General features: G+C 44.8%; 2 protein-coding genes across 2 annotated transcripts; both read right to left on the reverse strand.

The window, feature by feature from the left end:
• Positions 1-722: 722 nt before the first annotated feature.
• On the reverse strand, positions 723-11,873 carry SFXN4 (sideroflexin 4). Its single transcript, XM_065843528.2, has 14 exons — positions 11,753-11,873; positions 11,612-11,677; positions 10,678-10,752; positions 9,867-9,893; positions 9,724-9,778; positions 9,045-9,070; positions 7,614-7,664; positions 7,461-7,526; positions 7,282-7,350; positions 5,966-6,056; positions 4,333-4,448; positions 3,284-3,369; positions 2,137-2,251; positions 723-1,063 (listed from the first exon to the last, which is right to left on the reverse strand). The coding sequence occupies exons 1-14, from the start codon at positions 11,789-11,791 to the stop codon at positions 986-988; spliced, it is 960 nt and encodes a 319-aa protein (XP_065699600.1). The 5' UTR covers positions 11,792-11,873; the 3' UTR covers positions 723-985.
• Positions 11,874-12,717: 844 nt separating this feature from the next.
• Positions 12,718-20,017, reverse strand: PRDX3 (peroxiredoxin 3). The gene is made up of 7 exons (XM_065843750.2): positions 19,941-20,017; positions 19,798-19,864; positions 19,484-19,625; positions 18,130-18,265; positions 15,106-15,209; positions 13,991-14,156; positions 12,718-13,502 (listed from the first exon to the last, which is right to left on the reverse strand). Exons 1-7 carry the CDS (start codon positions 19,974-19,976, stop codon positions 13,449-13,451), a joined length of 705 nt encoding a protein of 234 aa, XP_065699822.1. The 5' UTR covers positions 19,977-20,017; the 3' UTR covers positions 12,718-13,448.
• Positions 20,018-20,223: the final 206 nt, after the last annotated feature.

The raw sequence follows: 20,223 nt of genomic DNA on the forward strand, positions 1-20,223 counted from the left end.
CATCCTGTCACTGGGCACCACTGCAGAGAGTCTGGTCCATCCTCTGACACCCACCCTGAGATATTTATAAGCACTGATGAGATCCCTCTCAGCTTCTCTTCTCCAGGCTGAACAGACCCAGCTCTCTCAATCCACTTACCCTCTTGTTACTTCACCTGTTTTTACATCCAGTGTTATAAGCTCTTTCTGCAGCTCTTCACAGACAGCCCTGGTCGCCTGAATAACTTCATATGATCTGATCAACAGATGCTACATCTCAAAATGACATTGTTTGGATAAAATGCCAACCTGCAAAAGTGGGGATTCCTCATTGTCCACCACAAGGTCTGAAAGCCACAGGATTTCCCAGTGCCCGTGGGGTTTAAAAAAATGATTTGTAAAGCTCAAGAGGCATCAGGCCTCACAACTCCTTCAAGGATGGAGAAAAAGTCAGAAATCACTCTGTAGCCAAGTTTGACACCCATTTCCTGAAAATTTCTTAAACAACTAAATTTAACCAATATTGCATTGCCATCAGGGTTGCTTTGTCTAATACCACTGCAATGGCCACCTCACTCAGGTCTCATCCTTGAACTGAGTGGCGTTAAGTACATTGAAACACAAGTAAGTATTCCGAGAAGAACCACTTTACCTTGGGCTTTACCCAAAGGACTAGTGATGCCTCTACCTGCTGTGTGCCTGGAAAGCATCGCGTCAAAAGCTGCAGCAACAGCAGAACAACCTTTTGTATCTGGTAGTCTTTTAATTAAGAAATCAATCCCTTGAGGAAGCAAACAGAACAGAGTCTGTGACAAACGCTGTGTTACAGTGCTTTCTGGTACAAATATGCACAGCATTGAGTTATGTGTACATCTCTGCCTGTGCTTGCAAAACCATTTTGCAAAGTCTGCCTCTCCATAAACACACGATTCGATCAGTCATATATGCCAATTGAGTTTGCTGATGAAATAAATCAGAGCGCACGCTTATATTTTAAAGCCAATCTCTAAATTCCCCTATTGTAGAATAACTCTGTTTCTTCTGTAGCCGACTGGATTTCCGGTTCAAGGTCTGCTCGTTTGATCTGAAACGTATAAAAAAAGGGAATCACCACCACCATATACCATAAAGTATACACTAAGTCCTCTTTACTGCACTGAACTTTGCACAAATTGAAATACTGTATTCAGAAGCAAGACTGTGTGGTTGGTTGTTCGTGGGATTTTTTTGTTTGGGGGCTTTGTGTTTTCTTTTGCTTCTAGATGTGGACACATAAGGGAATAAATATGTTTTATTTAAAATGAGACATACTCCCAAGAACCAAACAGAGCATTAGTGATGTTGTCTCCATTCACTATATTTGGGTGATTCACCCTGGAGAACTTCAAAGGGAACCAACCAGCCACCCACTCAGTACATAATTTCTCACAACTCTGATCGTCTATGTTTAATTAATCTCTAATGGCAATAAGGGTCAAGAAATGTAAAAAAAGAAGAAATTCCAATGCCAGAAAGCTCAAGCAAATAAAAGAAACCACTGAAAATCGCAACAGATTTTCTGAGAATATTCACAGAGTGTTGATGAGGGAGAGGAAATAAATGCAGAAAGGAGCCCCAGGCTCCTCTCTCACTTGTCCTTCTCCAAAGCTCAAGGTCTGAGGGCTCCATCCTGTGTTTGAAACCTGCCAGGAAGGTGTGTGTGTCCCTGGGGACAGGTGACACCTCACGGGTCAGTCAGGCAGCGAGAAGAGATGTGTGGGAGCTGGTTTATCTGTCCCATGAGCTCACGCTGACTTTGCATGAGAGAGAAAAATTCTCGTCTACATCCTTCCTGTCTCCAGCAGGACTGAAAACAGCACTGGAAGAGCCTTGGGTTTAATCTTTAAGACAACTCCCCTGGAGTTGTGAAAACTTGATAAATTTACATTGAAAAGCGTAAATATAAATAACACACAATGCAACCTAGGCCTAGAAAGCCCTGTAAGCCTCTGCCTAGCACATGGGCCTTCACGAGCAGCCTCTTTGCTGCCCCGTTTTAGACGCACAACCACGTCAATCCTATGGATCTTTTTCTCTGTGCCCTTAGGACTGCTGGCCGTAGTTCGGGACTATTTGATATAACAATAATCCTAAATTAACTCCTGTGACAGGACTCACCTCCCCGCACTGTGGGAACATGCTCAGTGAGACCGGCAGCATCCCTGCTAGCACCGATGTAATCATGAACATCCTCACTGACGCCAAAGCACGTGGAGTTCTTGCAAATTTTGCTCTGTCCAAGACATTGAAAAGGCAATTATGTCAGCTGGGGCTTGAAAAATAATCTGACAGTGAGACAAAGAGGATTAGCTGCTATTTCAGTGGTTGAAACTGCACTGAAGTTAGTAATAACCGAGGCTTATGAATCCTGAAGACATTATTTTATTTCCTGTGTTCTTACTCCTAACTCCCTGGTCTTTCTCTTTGTTTTGTATTTAACTGCAACATTTTCCAAACCCGGACTGTCAATACAAGATTAAGAAAATAAGCAGCAAGATCAAACTGACAAGAGAAGGGGCATTAGTGCTTTAAAGTGCCTTAGTCCTTTGACAAAGATTTTTCTTGCATTACCCTCTTTTCTTTCAGGTTGACTTCCTCTTGGTAGCTCTGCTTTGCCTTGTGCAAAATTTATGACTTGATATATTTTCAAAATTTCATCTTACATCTGCCTTTATGTCTTCTGATAACAGGAGTCCCTTAACCTAAGGGATGGATTTAGGCAGTACCAAATTATCTGTGTTATTTACATGATGCAGATGATGCCTACCAAAAGCTCAGGGCAGGCTAAGAATTCCCTGATGAAGCAAACAATTAATTCTTCTTATGATACAGGGTGGAAGCAATAAAATGTTTTACAATATATGAAAAGCTATTTGGAAGCTGGGATTCAGTTTCAGCTGCAAATTCAATAGGGTATTATCTCTTCAGCAATAACAAATGGAAGCTGGGTGCTGTGAACAACCTCGATACCAGACACGGGGGGCTGAAATCACAGCTGGAAAACAGCCTGTCAGGAGAGCAAAAGCACATTTCCTGCATGGGAGAAGAGAGGAAATCCTCGTGGTTTTACACAACCTCCTGCATGGATGTGGACACAACCAGATTCATTTCCTTACCTAAATGAATCACAGCAGCTGAACAGAAACTTCCCAGGTTATCACTTCTACCAAGGCAAGTAATACCGCAAACCCAAGATAAAACTGGCAGGTGGTAACAGGCAGACTGAGAACCTGAACAGACAGGGCCCTGCTGCAGCAGCTCCTACCTTTCCACAAAGTGCATCAGCACAGCGGGCAGGAAGAACGTTGTCCCAAACAAGGCTGCTCTGGACACGGCTGTTTCTTTAACGGCCTCCAGGGAGAGAGAAAAACGAATGTTAGAGCGGTGCTCTGCGCAGCTTCAAATACCGCACGCTTCTGTGGGCTCTTTTTTGTCTAATACTCCGGAGTTTCAACAAACGGGTTAATGAGAGATAAGAACATTTGTTAGAGGAATTCTTTCATAGATGGAAACTTATCTCCTACAAGCGGCAAATATTCCACTTGTGACTATACCTTAAAAGGGAATGTAATACTACCAATGACATATCGAGTTTTTCTACTGTGATAATAACTTTGCCAAGACTTGCTTAAGTTGTGCTGAGCTCCTCCCAAATGCTTGTACCTTCTGGGTACCTAAACTATCCCGTATAAAATCTGAAGTTCTTTCTCTAGCTGCCTATAAATCTTTATGCTCCTCGAGGTGTTTCCTCCCCTCTGGACAGCAGCATAGAAAAGGAGCGTCACCGACAGCACATAAAATACGACTCCTTGCTCTGGTTGCTGTGCCAGGTTCTGCGGTGGATATCTGAGCAAGGAAAGGAGTAAACACAGTCCCGGCATCTGGAGCCCAAGGATAAAATGCACCAGCACAGTGTAGGCCAGGGCATTACCCTCGGGGAGGCACAGCCTTTAAATAATGTTCCTACAACAGATGGTGCATGTGATATGTACAATAAATGGCTTTTCTCTGAGGTTTCCCATCAGAAGGTCCAGGAGTCTTGTCTCCTGACGTGACCAGGCAAGGCAGAAATACCTGTGCTGGTGTCTCTGTGGCTCAACTCGGGCACTTGGTGTGTTGTTCTGGGGAGGCTGCCAACCCTTGAAGACACAAGGGTGGCGGAACCCAGTTCCAGAGACCTAGTCCAAGCCTACCCAAAGGTTCAGCACCTGATCTGGGATTCCTCATTTCAATACATCCAACTCTCAGCATCACATTCAGCTCTTAGCAGGGAATGAAAGGCAAACCAAGAGAGGCCTCCACCTCTTCACCCACCTTCTCACCAGCCTTCTGTGACACTCCCACGACCTTGCCGTTCCTGTCCATCACTTCAATTCCATTCTCGAATTCTGGGCTTCTCACCACTGCCACAGTAAATGCACTCATCAAGCCTGCAGAGTGAAAGAAGATTTGGCTTTAAAAGATCCAAAAGGACTATCTCAACAGTATCATTCATAATTATGTGCATTTTACATTTCCAGTTCAACAGTTCACAACTGCATAACCTGACAGCTTTAGAAGACACGGCCCCATAAAAATCTGCTTGGGATCTTAAATTTTGTTTCAGAAGGTTCAGCAATATCTTAAGGCCTCAATTCTAAAAGGTGCTTTATCATTATGGACTCGGAGCTTTCAATCATTGCCATCCAGCTCGAACCACGAGCACTTTATTCTAAAGAAAGCGGGGTGGGATTTGTGTTGTGGGTCTGTTTTGTACCAGTCAGTGCAAAATCCAGCACAGAAGAAAAGACCCTGAAGGGAACACATCCCTGATTTCAAAGGGAGGCCAGGGCAGCACAGGCCCTCCCATGTTCTGTGACAGCAGTTGTCTCCCAGCTGTGTGTCTGTCACAAGCAGATCCTGGATGAGAATGTTTCGGTCTCCTCCAGACCCAGCTTTACAAGGTACCTGGAAACATCCATCCCACAGTCTGTCACTGAAAAGATGAGCCTAAAACACTGGCACTTATAGAGGCCATATCAGATTAAGCTAGTAATCTAGTTGGTGTTCTCCTTTCTCTTGAGCATAGTCTGGCAAACAGACCGTGCTTGAAATAGTGGATTTCTCTTTTTGTTACTTTTTGGCAGGGTTGTTCAATAAAGACAGCAGGGTAACAGGTGACACTTGTCAGTTAATCAGTTACCCTCAGGCTTCTTCTACATTTAAGAAAATGGAAAGCACATTTTAACACGTGCTGCAAAAGAAACAAGTCAGAAAGATCTAATGCATATCCTCAGAAAGATCTGGGTAGCCATCTCACATAACTTGGGACAGAGGAGATGACATTTGGTTTAATTTTACCTGTTTCCTCGTAGGAAAGGCCAAAAATTTATTTAATGGCATAAGAAAATCAGTTAAAGACATAAAATAGTTAAACATGTCCTGGTGCAACTTCATCCTGTCAGTAGAGTGAACCAAGTCCCACTGCCTTGCAAGGTTAATGACATCTGCTGTAACAACTCTCATTTTCAACGCTGTCAGCGGTTGCTGTAGGGAGCGGGAGCCCCAGCCCGAGCGAAGAACGATGTCAGTGCACACGCAGAGCTGTGTCGCGCTCTGGTGTCACCTGTGTGACAGTCCTGATGGTGTCAGGTAAAACATGCAAGCCAAAGAAAAACACCGACTGCATCCCTGGGTATCTTCAGAGAACAAGTTGCATGTTGTGCGTGCAAAGGTCAGAAGAGTGGTCTGCAGCTCTAAAACTAAAAACCAGCAGGAATCAAACAGAGGTCAGCCACACTGGGCTTGAACTCTGGCGTGGGAAGGACAGGACCCAGCACAGGCAGCCAGGGACGCCTGCAAACAGCAAGACCACGTCTGCACAAGGGCAGGGACATTCTACAGTCAGATGGGGGCAGCAAGCGGCCTCTCAGAGCAGCTGCACGATTCACAGTTTCTTTTTACTCACCAAGAACTGGAGCGGGTAGAAGTTTTTTGATGACTAGTTCCATTACCGGACTCTTCAATGTGTAACGATTCATGAAGACAAGAGGAAGAGCCTAAGGCATTGGGAGGAAACAGGCACCTTCTATTTAAAAAAATGTGCAGCATTTCAGTATGTGCAACAGGTTAGGAAAATAAAGCTGTGATTTAGTACATAGTTCCATCTATAAACAAATGTCTCGGTTTAACATTCCAACAAAATACAGGTGTTCTCTAGTTACTGAAGGTATTTGTAATCACTCTTTTAGACAGGAGTACAAAATATTATGATAAAAAGCACTAAACATTATTATATAGAGGACAGCAGCAGTATGAATACAAAGACAGAAAAACAATTACCTCTGACTAATATTCCTTGGACATCCGTCCAACTGCCTCTTGTCACACACCGCTCTCTCCCCCAAACAGGAAACCTGCTTTACTTGTGTATTTTCTTTTTCCTGATTCTCTGCAGTTTCAGCCCAATTCTATATTCCCATAATACACTTGCAGGAAGTTTCATTTAGGAATAAATGGCCAGGATACCAGGCAGTGCTCAGAATCTTCCTCAGAGGACAAAGGGTAAGAACCCATTCACCCACAGGCACAGCTGCCTCCCCAGAGCTCTGTAAGTCCCGACCACTGCCGGCCCAACTGCTTTGCCGAGCGGACAGGGGTGAAAGTCCCTTTAACAAAAGCAGAAACAGTCGTATTTTTCTGTCAGAAGGCTTATAAAAATCACTGTTCAGTGTGGAGAGTGAGGGAACACACTACAGGGGCATCTACACTTGCAACGAGCATCACGAGGACACCAGAGCTCATTCTGACATAGCAAACTCCAGAAACCACAAATACCCATTCCAGCCCTCCTGGAAAGTGAATTTACCTGCACTCAGTGCAGTATTTTCATGGCTCTGCTCTTTCTGAGATCTGAGCTAACTCCAGCCAGTACAGACACCTGCAAATTTCACCACTTGTTTAGAGCAAGACAGATCTCCTTCCACAGCACCACACCAAAAATCAACTACGACAACCCAGTGGGTGACTCCGTGTTTGTAAACCCTGGCCATTTCCTCTCACTACTCGTTTTTCTAAGCTTGTAGAATAATAAGGGAAAGGACAGAGGAGGAAGCACCAGAGGAAGCCAAGCAAGATATTTGCTGAGAGACGCTCAGGAAAATTCTTATTCTGAATAATTCTGGGGCAAAACATCGGAGTAGAGCAACAGAGCACAATCCTGACAGTGTGAGTATCTCAGCGCCTGCTCCTTCCCAGGAAAGCAATAACTGAGCTAATACATACACCAACACATGCTGCATAGGAAATGGCTCCCAAGCCACAGAAGATTTGCTTTTGCTCCAGCGAGTACTCCTAAGGAGGACAGAAGAAACACACTATGTAAGTACAGTTGTAAACCGCTTGTAAATCACGTTCAAAATGGTCTTGTACAACTGAGTTCAAAAATAAAAATTGACACATACTTCACACTTGGCGGTGCCATTTCCATTTATGAGGGTGAATGCTGTGGTATACGTGTGAAACACAAACTGCAGAAACAAAGAGATTATAAGCAAAAGATTAATTTGGGATTGAGACCTGAAGACTTGTAAATGCAGAAAGAAAGAGGCAATTACCTGAAAAAAAAAAGCGTGCTTGGCCTGGTGCTGAGCAGATGAAACAATAACCTAGGAGGGAAAACCCCACAAGAAAATTAGGTTTGATGAGTCTAGAAGCTTCTGGCTGGCCAGAGCGTGAACAGAACCACGGTGTCACTGCTTGCAGCAGCATCAAAGGCTCCGCTCAGCACCCGGAGCCATTTCCCTTGGTTCCAGACTAACACACTTCCTTGCTATGGGTGTGACACACTCACTTCTTCTGCCCAATATCAAAACACAGAGACACGGCGATTAAAACAATGCGCAAGAATATTTGAGATGCTTTCTTACCCAAAATAAAATAAAATGCATTTTGCACCTGTGAAGTTTAAATAGATGCAAATAAAATAGCTACAGTAATAAAAATGTAATTAAATAAGTGAATGAGAAAGGGTCAGATTGTTTTGACTAGTGGGGATATAAATACTGGATCTAACTGATCTACAATCAAAGATCTTAGGAGTTACTTCCCAACTCCTTCTCAAATTTAAACAGTGAATAAGAACATCAGTTTTAATAAACCACAGCCTGTCTTGAGGCCTGACCTGCCGAATTCAAGGTGTGGAGCACTCTGAAAGAATGGAGTCAATCAAGATAAGGCAAATATGGAATGAGAGGAGGGCAGGGATTGTCTAAAGCCTCAGAGGAGGAGCAGTAATTAATTTATATCAGTGGATCAACTACCTTTATTATGAATGCCAGTGCTCTATGAGAGAGCACTAGGCTGTAAGTATAAAAAAGAAATATTTCTGTTAATTCTGTTTCTGTTCTTAATTAATTTAACAGCCATCAAGACTTTCATTATACTTTCCAGTAGTGCAGTATAAGGCTGTAATCTCTACATGGAATGATATACATATCTCAGTATGCATATTCATAGGCCAAGGGCAAACACATCTAAATGAATAAACATGCCTATAATTACAGCTACAAATTTTATGAAACAAAATGGTGCAATTTTTGAGCACTATTACAAGAGTTTATTCCTTTATCTTCTGTAATTTCTTGACACCATCATTTCTTACTGGCAAGTGCGCAATCTACGTAAGAGAAAAAATCACATTCTGGGTCTGAAACACACAACACAGGCTCTGACTCTTTCCTGCTGCAGTTCCATTGTTTTGAGGTTAAACAGATCCAAACCAGGCCTTGCTCTCAGTGCTGAGTGCATTTCACCTTGCATCAGAAAGCTGAGCTCTGAATACTGCTGAAGGAAGGCAGCAAACAGGTTTGGGCTTCCAATGAGATTCCTCAAAGGCTCAATTTCTAGGTTACTGAACACTTCCTACAATGTAGATGTCTCTAAGAAAGCTTGTGCTAAGCCCAAAACCTTCTATTCCCTCCCACCAACCTGTTGCTTTGGGAAAACATAAGCCATGCGGTACACGAGTATCCTTCATGATCACTCACCAATGGAAGAGATAAGGGCAGGAAGGCTAAAAAGAAAGAAAACTCTTTCAGTAAAAATAACTGCTGTGAGTCTAGATGGATGGTTTTCAGCAGAAAATTCCCCTAACTTCCCCCCTCTAGTTTCAGCTCTAAGTAAAACTCTGCCCACTCTCTGAGTTTTGAACAGAAATTCAACTTTCTATTCCAAAAGAGAGAGGTGGCAACAAAGGCTGCCACAGCTGTGGGTGGTTATATGAGATAAGGAGTTAATAGCCTAAAGTAGTTATATCTGATTAACAATCTTTGGTGTCCTGGCTTCTTAAACATCAGCTCAAGCAGACTTTATCTGCTACCACAGCAAGTAAATTCATACGTTCTTCAAGTGCAACCTTAGCCTATAGTTAACTGTTGTACATCTGGAGGGATCTGGGAACTCATTCTGCAGTGACAAGTAGCAGAGACTGGTCAGGCTGTTTCCATCTAGATGAGCAGATAAACTGTGGGAAAAATTCCCTAAGAGGGCTGTAGGAATAAATAAATCTGCAACAGATAGGACAATGCAGCTAACAAGAAGTGAGAGTCTATGTGCTTTTCTATATGGAAAACAGTACCACTGTAGTATCACAGTGGCTCTTTACTATGAGCTATACCCCTTCGATGCATCAGCCACACACATAAAACTTCTCTTAAGGGAACTTACCTGGAGCTCTAAACAAAACAGGAATTATCTTGGCTGAATCAGGATGTACACTGGACTTAAAAGAAAAAAAGGCAAATGAGACCACCATTGCCATACTTGAATAAGAAAGAAAAAATTAAAAAATAAAGATTTTGTAAACTTACCAGGCTTAGCAGGAAGGCTTTTCTTGTCTAAACGATTTGAAAATCAGGTTAGTAATCAAATTTCAGAATAGAGTGTGTAAAATCTTCTTTCTAAATGTACTTTTCCCCAATAACTTTTGTATGGAGTGCTATATATGTACACACCTCTTCAATTATTTTTCCCCAAATATTTCTCTCCTCATCCTCCTTGTTGAACATACATCCCGTGTGCTGTGTAACAGCACCAAAGCACACGCTACCGCAGAACAGAAAGTTAGTTTTTAAAAAGTAAGCTAGTAGGTATTTTAAAACAAAAACCCAACAATTTAAATATGGCTAAAAGCCTAAACACTTACGTTAAGGCTTTAGGGTAATAGGTTTCGCACCCAAGTACTGCTACTGCTCATATTATGGGATGTGAAACCCAACCAACCTGCCCTCTGTGTGGTAATGCAACATCTAAATTCATAATGAGCTCATTAAACATTTTGCATATTTATCATCTATCTATATCATCCCAGCTGAGGACAGACAAGCGTAGAGAAATGATTCCTAAAGTGATCTGAGAGCATCATCTAAACTCAGCTGTATGACACATAAACCAGCATTCTTCAGGATGATAATACTGCAATTTAGTATTAAAGTCAGTAGCAACTCAAATAAATTCACACAAAAATTATATATTAAAAAAATCTCCGTAGCAAAGAGTTTTTCTTGTGTTATCCCTGTATCTTAATCTCAGTATTCTGTCTGTGAGATCCTATACTAACATCAGCTATTTCAGCCATGAAAAAAGACACCTGTGTTTTCTATAAACCGCTCTCCAAAATACCTCATCATTCTGTATGGGCTCACTTGGGGTCTTCTCACTGGTTTGTATTAATAACCTGGTTCTTCTTATTTCATCCTATATTAGACAAACAAACAAACAAACAGAAAAGAAAAGAAAAGAAAATTCTCAGATTTCAATATTCTGAAGTGCAATGTATCAGTTGAGGGTCTCCTGGTTCTTAACTGGGCTCATTAAATCCTCAGCAAAGCAGCCACAGTCTAAACAGTATTGCTGAAAAGGTAGTCCCTAGAAATGCCTTTTATTTTATGTAATTGCACATAGAAATACATGCACATATATATATATTTCTTATATATCATGGAATCATTTTGGCTGGAAGAAACCCTCAGGATCATCGACTCCAACCATAGCCTAACTCTAAGCACTAAACCATGTCCTTAAGAACCTCATCTAAACGCCTTTTAAACCCCTCCAGGGATGGTGACTCCACCACTGCCCTGGGCAGCCTGTTCCAATGCCTGACAGCCCTTTTTGGGAAGAATTTTTTCCTAATATCCAACCTAAACCTCCCCTGGTGCAACTTGAGGCCGTTTTCTCCCATCCCATCACTTGTTACCTGGGAGCAGAGACCAACCCCCTCCATGCTCCAAGCTCCTTTCAGGCAGTTCAGAGATCAGAAGGTCTTTCCTCAGCTCCTGTTCTCCAGTTGAACCCCCCAGCTCCCTCATGAATGTGTTTTAATTTTCCTCAAAAGCCTCACAACGATATTATTTTACACTTCAGCAAAGTCAAAGTCCATCAAGCCCATCGCTAACTTTGGTATCCCCAGGCAGGTTTGGGAGCAGGAGCGAGGGGGCCGCGAACCGCTGGATCTGAGGCGACCGACGCTGCCCCGGGCCAGAGGGCGAGTCCGCTCGCGGTCCCCGAGCCCCGCACCGCCCTCCCTCCTGTCACCAGCCCCCGCGGCACTCACGGAGGATTTCAGCAGCAGCAGCGGGTCCAGGACGTCCGCCCAGAGAAGAAATCTCTGGAAAAAAGACTGCGGGAGACACGTTTCAGGAATTATTTTAGAAGCAGTCCCCCCTCAGCCCCTCCGGCTCCCCCCGCCGCCGACCTGCCCCTCCGTCCTCCAGAACCGCAGGTTGGCGTCCATGGGGCCGCGGCGGCGGGAAGGAGCCGCCGGGGAGCGGTCCGGCTGCTGCACGTTCCGCCCGGGCACGGCGCCGCCGCTACCGGGTCCGCCCGCCCGGGCCGTGAGGCTTCGTGCGCCCGGCCCGGAGAAGGGGGGAGGCAGCCGGCGGGGGTCGCAGCCCTCGGAGCGGACTGTGGTTGGGAACGGTCCGATCGCCCTTTCCCCTTCCCGCAGTTCCCCCCTGCGGCACCCGGGGAGCGGGACCGCAGAGAAACCCCCCGCGCCCTCCACATTGACCCGAAGCGAACGCGGTGAGAGAAAGACGCGGTCAAGTGAAAGACGTGACACCCCCCGGGGTTTCACTGGCACAAACAGCTGCCCCAAGCTGTTGTTTTGCATCACTGAGGGGTTTTGAACTAGATCATGTTTCGAGGTCTCTCCCAATCCCTAACATTCTGTGATTCTGTGAGCTGGTCGGGGGCTTCACTTCACACATCATAAGTCCAGGAGATCAGGTTTATTGGGAAAAAACCACACGTGTACTAGTGGATTTAACCCAAACAACTAAACTGCTGGGAGTGAAAAGAGACTTGCAAGTACTGAAGCCTGCCGCAGCACATTAGACTCACTTTTTCACCCTTTCCTTACATTACAGCTGTTGACAGCAGCTACGAAGCCACCTTAGGACACAACAGCCACTCTGCCAAGGTAGTTCCCTCGTGCTGCTGTTTACCTGAAGCCCTTTCCCCCGCTCAAAAGGGCAGAAGATGAAAAATACAAACCCGTGCAGTATTGTATGGATGTATCCAGCCCTTTGACAGCACTAGCTGTTAACTGCTGGCTGCAAACAAAGCTACGGAAGATCCTTTCCAAGGCAACGCAACTCACCCAACTCCTTCAAAATAGAGGAATCTTGGGGGAAAGTGAAATAAAAGCAACACACCCACTGCTAGCCAATGGTAAGATTTATTACTATAATTAGAGACACACTACATTGTTTTCAAGCAGTACAATAGATTGAAGCAAATAAGCAAGGCTTTCAGTGACAGAATTCTCATAAAGCTCATAAAGTTCAAGTTTTTGCCATCTCCCAAGTAAAAATTACTCCATGCTTGTTAATACTCCTGCATACCTGTGGCTATACGCAGGATTAAAAGGGCACATATTTACATTCATTGCAAGTAACAGTGCATTTACCCACAAAAAGGGGGATTTTTATTTTTTGTTACATTCATCTCTGTGCAAATTAATTAAAACCAAACCATGTGACAAGATTCTATTTTCTGTATTGTCCCCATTGTTTCAAACTCTTGTTACAGAATTTTGTTCTTCATGTGAGAAAAAAAGGGACACTTTCTGGCCCAGAGCTAGCCAAAGAAAGAAGAAAACCCAGTCAAGACAACTGTATTTTGTGTACCTGTCGTATTCAGGAAGAAGACAAGCGGCCATGGAAATTCATGACATCGGAGTTGCAAAAGGGGCAGGGAGGAAAGCCTTCATTTTTACCCTTCTTTTTAGAACAAGACAAGGGAGTCAGTAAATATTTCAGCATTTAATTTCTTCTTAAACATGAGAAAATAAGAACTTTGATTTTTTTTTTTTTTTTAAATAATCACAGCTGCTTTCCTAATGTCTTCATTTTATGGTAACTAGGAGTCTTGTCCACATATTTCAGTGTTTATTTATTCACTTTCTCAAAATATTCTTTAGAACCTTCTGGGCTTGGTTTGATCTGTCAAGAAAATAAAGCTTAGTTATTATATGCTATAACAAAGACTACAAAAATACAGATTTGCCACTAGGAAAAATCCGTGCATACTTTATAAAAACAATAGCTTGTTTCTTCACTTGGTTGAAAGACAAAAGTCTAAATGATGTACAAGCTCCTAAAGTATTCAACGCATTTTTCCTGCTACACATCAAGCAGGGCGTTAAATAAGTAAAATATCTGAAGACAACTGGTAGAGAGCAGAAGTCAAGTTTAGAGTTTTAAATACAACTTGTGTCTTCTAAACGAAATGTGCTGACTTTCTTCACAGAAATCACACATTTAGTATCATACAAATAGACTGAATTGGTCCAACCGATAAAAGCCTCGGATTTAGACAACAGGCACAGGTTCAGTCAAACACCTCACATTGAACTGGTTCTCAGCCCTTCAGACATGCAAAAATAAGCCAGTGTCTATATTTAGAAGAGTGTTATTTAGCAGACACTTACTGTAGGGGAGTCTGGAGTCCAGTTTGCCGGGCAAACCTCTCCATGTGTCTCCACGAACTGGAATGCTTTCACCAACCGGAGCGTCTCCTCCACACTGCGACCAACGGGGAGATCATTGATACTCAGGTGCTTGACGATCCCGTTTGGATCGATGATGAAGAGACCTCTGTAATGCAGCAAGAGTTCAGGGAATGCAAATGACATTCCAAGAGCAAACACAAGGAAGTGGATCAACTATTTCAGCAAGGTCGTTATTCTTAGATGCAGATATCAGAGTTAGGAGTAGCAATGCAGCATTTCATATATTGTTTGTTAGCACAGTGATCAAATTGACACAGATTTATAACAAATATAGAATCACTTCCACCTGATAGCTGGCATCCTTCCCATGTCTTTTTGATATGAAAATCCAAATGTACTGAGTGAAGTGGTGCTTACGCTTTAAGCTACCAAATTAAATCCTGTTGCATATAAACAATATGTCAATTTGTGAAAACCAAAGTCCCAGCCTCACCGTACTAATAAACTTAATTTGTCAACAAAAGTCAGAAGTTCCCGATCCAAAGAGATCAGGAACCAAAGGTTTCCAGAAGACTCCTACCCAGTCCAATAGATCTCAGGGACCGCTATTTGCTTTTAGTAAGTATTCCTATGGTGGAAAAGTGTCATTAAAAAAAAAATTCTATATAATTATGGCATTTACTGTAGTGGCTACCACTTTAGAAACTTCTCACATGGAAGTTAAGGCAGTCTCTTCTCCCTTCAGAAGGAAGGAAAATTAAAGACAGACCTAAATTGTGAAAAATAAATTGTAAAATGCATTTCTATGCTACTCTTGTCTTCCTTAGTGACACGGAGTTCTCCCAGTCACTCAGATCAGAACAGCTGGCTTTGCCCTGTGTGCATTCTCAGAGAGGCCCAGAACCATTCTCAATGGCCATAATGGCCACACACCCTTTTCCTAGGGTGGGATCCAGAAGTTTTGCAGAAAAAAATGACATTTTACAGTTGTCATTAGATCCCTGTGCAGTTTCCTCTGCAGGAGGAGACAGTATGGCTCACGCTGGTTTAGACTGCGTTGTGTCATGACCGAGTTATCAGCAATCATGCCTTACCTCAGCGCTATGCCGGGTCCTTCTAACAGCACACCATAATCACGGGAGATTTGTTTTGTGAGGTCTGACAGAATTGGAATATTCATTTTGCCCAAACCGCCACTCTAGAGAAAAGAGTAAGATTCCATTTTGTTACAAAACACATTTTAGGAGTATCCTTCATCCTCGGATTCAGTTCTCTTTAAGATATATTAACAATAAAACACATTCATGATGTTTTCTCCATGAAAGGAACCACTTATGTGTCTGGCGTTGTTTGTTTTGTTTGTTTCTTTTTTCAAAGTAGTCAGGAACATTTGGTTTCTTTGGAACACGAAATCTACTTTTGCACTGAGCATTTTAGAATTGCTTATTTTGGTAGTAAAAGGCTACCTCTGATAATGGTCATAAATTTTCAGAAAGATTCCCCTTGTACCCTACACAGGAGCTTTGAATATAAAAGTTTCTACTCCATGTTTAAGTGTTCAAAATGAAAGATGATGAACATGGTAGGGAGGGAAGAGAAAATAAACCTGCATACTATGAACAGACAACACAAGGCTTCTGACAGCCACACTAGGTACATCAGAGTTCTGCTGCTCTATTTAGTCCATGTATGATTTTCTTTTTCCTCCCCAAATCAATTTAACTACTATTTGGAGAGTAAAGGAAGATTTATTTCAGTTTTGCAACATACTGGAACTGCAAGAGAGATAAGCTCTCTATCCTTGAAACGAGCCCAGAGTTTGTTAGGTTTTCTATTCCTGGTATCACCAGTGGATCATTGTGCAATCTCAGTCACTCAGACCCTGACCTGCAAGTGCTCATCTGCAATGGAGTTCTTGCACGTGGAGCTTTGAGTGCAGATGTCAGAGAAACTAAGGCTTTTGCTTCTCCGGGTGTCAGGGTCCTGCCTGCACAACCCCGGAATTCTTTCTGCCTTTTGCAGGGCATTTTGCTATGTGTGCACAGAGCAGTGCCAAACCAGGTTTCGCATAAAGCGCGGAAGTCAGCCCCTAATCACATTTTAGTGCTCTGAACAAAGCATGCAGAAAATGAAACTCTCTCAATAGGTTCAGCCAAGCCATATTAAATATAAGAAACTCTCTTCCCTCCCCTGTGTTACGGCGGCAAAGCCACACACCTGGAAGCAGCCCACTCTGTGAACAACACTGCTCGATGGCACAGGAGCCTCTGCACCTTCCTGCCATGCTTCTCATTCTGTGCAACTAATCACACAGTAGTGAGGTGTTTGCTCTGATCAAAAATGGGCATTTTTATATATGTCTGAATAAGGATCCTCTCCAGTAAAAGGCCATCTTCATCGCTTTCTTTCCCTGAAGAAAGCTGAGGAGCTCTGCTTGTATTGCAGAAGAGGAACCATTTCAGTAAGTGAAAGTCAATAACACAAGTGCTCCAATAAACTGGCTGTTCTGCTTCACAGTATCACAGTATCACAGTATGTTTGGGATTGGAAGGGACCTCAAAAGATCATCTAGTCCAATCCCCCTGCTGGAGCAGGAACGCCTAGGTGAGGTCGCACAGGAAGGTGTCCAGGCGGGCTTTGAATGTCTCCAGGGAAGGAGACTCCACAACCTCCCTGGGTAGCCTGTTCCAGTGCTCTGTTACCCTCACTGAGAAGAAGTTCTTTCTCAAATTTAAGTGGAACCTCTTGTGTTCCAGCTTGATCCCATTGCCCCTTGTCCTATCATTGTTTGCCACTGAGAAGAGCCTGACTCCATCCTCATGGCACTCACCCTTTATATATTTATAAACATTAATAAGGTCACCCCTCAGTCTCCTCTTCTCCAAACTAAAGAGCCCCAGCTCCCTCAGCCTTTCTTCATAAGGGAGATGCTCCACTCCCTTAATCATCTTTGTTGCCCTACGCTGGACCCTCTCCAGCAGTTCCCTGTCCTTCTTGAACTGAGGGGCCCAGAACTGAACACAATATTCCAGATGGGGTCTCACCAGGGCGGAGTAGAGGGGAAGGAGGACCTCTCTCGATCTACTGACCACCCCCCTTGTAATACACCCAAGGATGCCATTGGCCTTCCTGGCCACAAGGGCACAGTGCTGGCTCATGGTCATCCTGTTGTCCACCAGGACCCCCAGGTCCCTTTCCCCTACACTGCTCTCTAATAGGTCATGCCCCAACCTATACTGGAACTTGGGATTGTTCCTGCCCAGATGCAGGACTCTACACTTTCCCTTGTTAAATTCCATCAGATTATCCCCCGCCCAACTCTCCAGCCTGTCCAGGTCCCGCTGGATGGCGGCACAGCCTTCTGGCGTGTCAGCCACTCCTCCCAGCTTAGTGTCATCAGCAAACTTGCTGATAGTACACTCAATTCCCTCGTCTAAATCATTAATGAATATATTGAATAATATTGGCCCCAGTACTGACCCATGAGGCACTCCACTAGATACTGGCCTCCAACTGGACTCCGCACCATTGACCACCACTCTCTGGCTTCTCTCTTTAAGCCAGTTTGCAACCCACCTCACTACTCTATTGTCGAGACCACACCTCCTCAATTTAGCTGTGAGGATGCTGTGAGGGACTGTGTCAAAGGCTTTACTGAAGTCAAGGTAGACCACATCCACCGCTCTGCCATCATCCATCCACATCCATTGCAAAGCCACCACCGTTAGATACTGGTTAACAGTAAGGACTAAACAGCAGCTCTTTATTTTCTGTGATGGTTCACAGAAAACATCAGTTTAGGACAGTGACACGGATACTGAGTATTTGTCTTTCAAGAAAAATGTATAAGCTTATGATGCAACATATAGGACTAGCAAGAGAGTAAATCAAAGATTAAAAAAGCCCCAAATCTTTAAAGGAAAAGATCAAGAAAACGAAGACCAAGGTCAGAATTATGTCATCCAATGCAGAAGTTAATCCCATAGCATTTCACTACAGGCAGTCTACTTCTTCAAATCAATGTTCGCACAATTGTTTATTCAGTTTTTCTGCTCAGGAGCTCCTGTGAAAAGTAAACAACCAACAGAGAAAGCCCCAAACGACCGCCCAATTCATACCTTTCGTGGTGTATTTATCCAGGCCAGATGACTAAAATGAGAATCCACAGAAACTGCCACAACTTCACAGTTCACATCACGAAATTCATTTGCTTTGTTACTGAAAGCCACAATTTCTGTCGGGCAGACAAAGGTGCTGGGTGGGAAGAGAGAACAGGCTGCAATGATTCCGCAATTTTTTCAGAGAGTTTTTTAGAAAATACTCTTATGTCTGTTTCTGGGCACCAAAGCAGTAGCACCATTTCTTTATCCTGATAATTTTAACCATGTTTCCTGCTCAAGATTAGTTTCAGTCAGTTTCAAAGCAATGGCTGTAGCCATCTCGCTGGCACACCAGTTTTCAGCTCCCAGTTCTAAACAGATTTTTGCAGACATGGAGAAACTGTCCCTGCTAGACAGTCTCTAGACAGAGAGTTTTTGGAATCTATAACAGAAGGAACCACAGGTTAAATTCTCCTCCATGTGCCCACATACACTGAACTTCATCTGAACTGCCCAGGATGCTCCTGATGATTGAGCCTTCTGGGCAGGCTCAGCCTATCCACAGTTTGCTCTGGAGCCGTCCTGCTGCTTAAAAGCAAAGAGTCCCCAAGGTGAACCCCAACTACAAGGCAATGCCTGCACCCCGGGGTCTGACTGTGAGAAGAACCACCCTTGCAAGGCCACCTCTGCCTCCTGAAGCAGTCCTGGCAGCTGGAAGATGCTCTCCAGCCTCCAGACCCATTGCTTTAGCATAAAATGGCCATTTCCCCCCCAAGTCCTGTCACTACATTGAAATACTAAAGAGAGTGCAGAGGAGGTGATGAAGCTGGTGAGGGGCCTGGAGCACAAGTCTGATGAGGGGTAGCTGAGGGAGCTGGGGCTGTTCAGCCTGGTGAACAGGAGCTGAGGGGCTAACTTATCACTGTCTGCAACTGCCTGAAAGGAGCTTGGAGCATGGAGGGCGTTGGTCTCTTCTCCCAAGTAGCAAGTGACAGGATGAGAGCAAATGGCCTCAAGTTGTTCCAGTGGAGGTTTAGATTGGATATTAGGGAAAAATTCTTCCCAGAAGGGGTTATCAGGCATTGGAACAGGCTGCCCAGGGCAGTGGTGGAGTCACCACCCTGGAAGGGTTTAAAAAGCATTTAAATGAGGTTCTTAGGAACATGGTTTAGTGCTAGAGTTTTGTTATGGTTGGAGTCGATGATCCTGAGGGTCTCTTCCAACCAAAATGATTCTATAAACATACATCTGCTGTACAGGACCAGCCCAGAGAAGGTAAACCCATCTGCTTTAGACAGCAAAGATCTGCAGTGCCTCTGATGACCTTCAGTGAGGCAGGAGGCTCGTATGAAAGGGGAAAACCCGCACTCACAAGTCCAGGGGGTAGAAGAAGAGCACCAGGTATTTCCCCTTGAAGTCATCCAGGCTCAGGTCCTTGAACTCTCCGTTAACAACGGCCGTTCCCTTGAAGAACGGAGCATGTTGTGTGACCGCCGGGGCCAACCGCGAGGAGCCTGCGGGCAGAACACAGGAGTTGCGGCCGGGCCGGGTCCCACGGCCGCCGCCTTCTCCTTCCGGGCGCAGCCGCACGAGCGGCCGGGGCCGAGAGGCTGCAGGGGCCGCTCCCGCCGCCTCCCCGCGTGGGGCTGCGTGTCTGTGCGTTCCCGCCGCCCTCCCCGCACTTACCCAGGCTGAGCTGGCGGCGGGCGCAGGGCAGGCGCTGCGCCGTCAGCCTCCTCCCGACAGCGGGCACCTGCGGGGCGACACGGACAGTCAGAGCGGTCACGGCGGGGGCCGCGGCGCGGCCGGGGGATCGGGCGCTAACTCACCGCGCTCCGCAGAAGCCTTCCCAGCGCGGCAGCCATCTTGAGCGGGGCGGGCCTGCGGGGCGGGGGGACGGGCCGGCCCGGGCCCGCCCAGCGGGGAGCGCAGCGGGGCGGGACGTGTGCCGGGGCCGGCCGTACACCCCGGGCCGTGCCCGCCGGTTGCTGTGTGTGCTGCGGGCTTCCCGCTGGCGGGTTCGGCGGTGGGACCTGGTTTTGGTGTGTGGTGACACAGGCTGAAATGGAGCGAACAGAGTGGCTTGTGCTAAGAAACCTTCCAGATACAAAT

This window comes from Patagioenas fasciata, chromosome 8 (genome assembly GCF_037038585.1).
Source record: "Patagioenas fasciata isolate bPatFas1 chromosome 8, bPatFas1.hap1, whole genome shotgun sequence".
NCBI lineage: Eukaryota > Metazoa > Chordata > Aves > Columbiformes > Columbidae > Patagioenas > Patagioenas fasciata.

What these genes read in the sequence shown, in the direction of transcription:
- SFXN4 (XM_065843528.2), bottom strand. Translation starts at nt 11,791, where the DNA reads ATGGACGCCAACCTGCGGTTCTGGAGGACGGAGGGGCAG. An exon ending in TCTGGAGGACGGAGGGGCAG is followed by an intron (nt 11,678 to 11,752) that starts GTCGGCGGCGGG and finishes TGTCTCCCGCAG; the next exon opens with TCTTTTTTCCAGAGATTTCT. An exon ending in CTGATGCACTTTGTGGAAAG is followed by an intron (nt 2,252 to 3,283) that starts GTAGGAGCTGCT and finishes TGTCTTGGACAG; the next exon opens with AGCAAAATTTGCAAGAACTC.
- PRDX3 (XM_065843750.2), bottom strand. Translation starts at nt 19,976, where the DNA reads ATGGCTGCCGCGCTGGGAAGGCTTCTGCGGAGCGCG. An exon ending in GAAGGCTTCTGCGGAGCGCG is followed by an intron (nt 19,865 to 19,940) that starts GTGAGTTAGCGC and finishes GTCGCCCCGCAG; the next exon opens with GTGCCCGCTGTCGGGAGGAG. An exon ending in GGACCCGGCATAGCGCTGAG is followed by an intron (nt 14,157 to 15,105) that starts GTAAGGCATGAT and finishes GCTGCATTACAG; the next exon opens with AGGTCTCTTCATCATCGATC.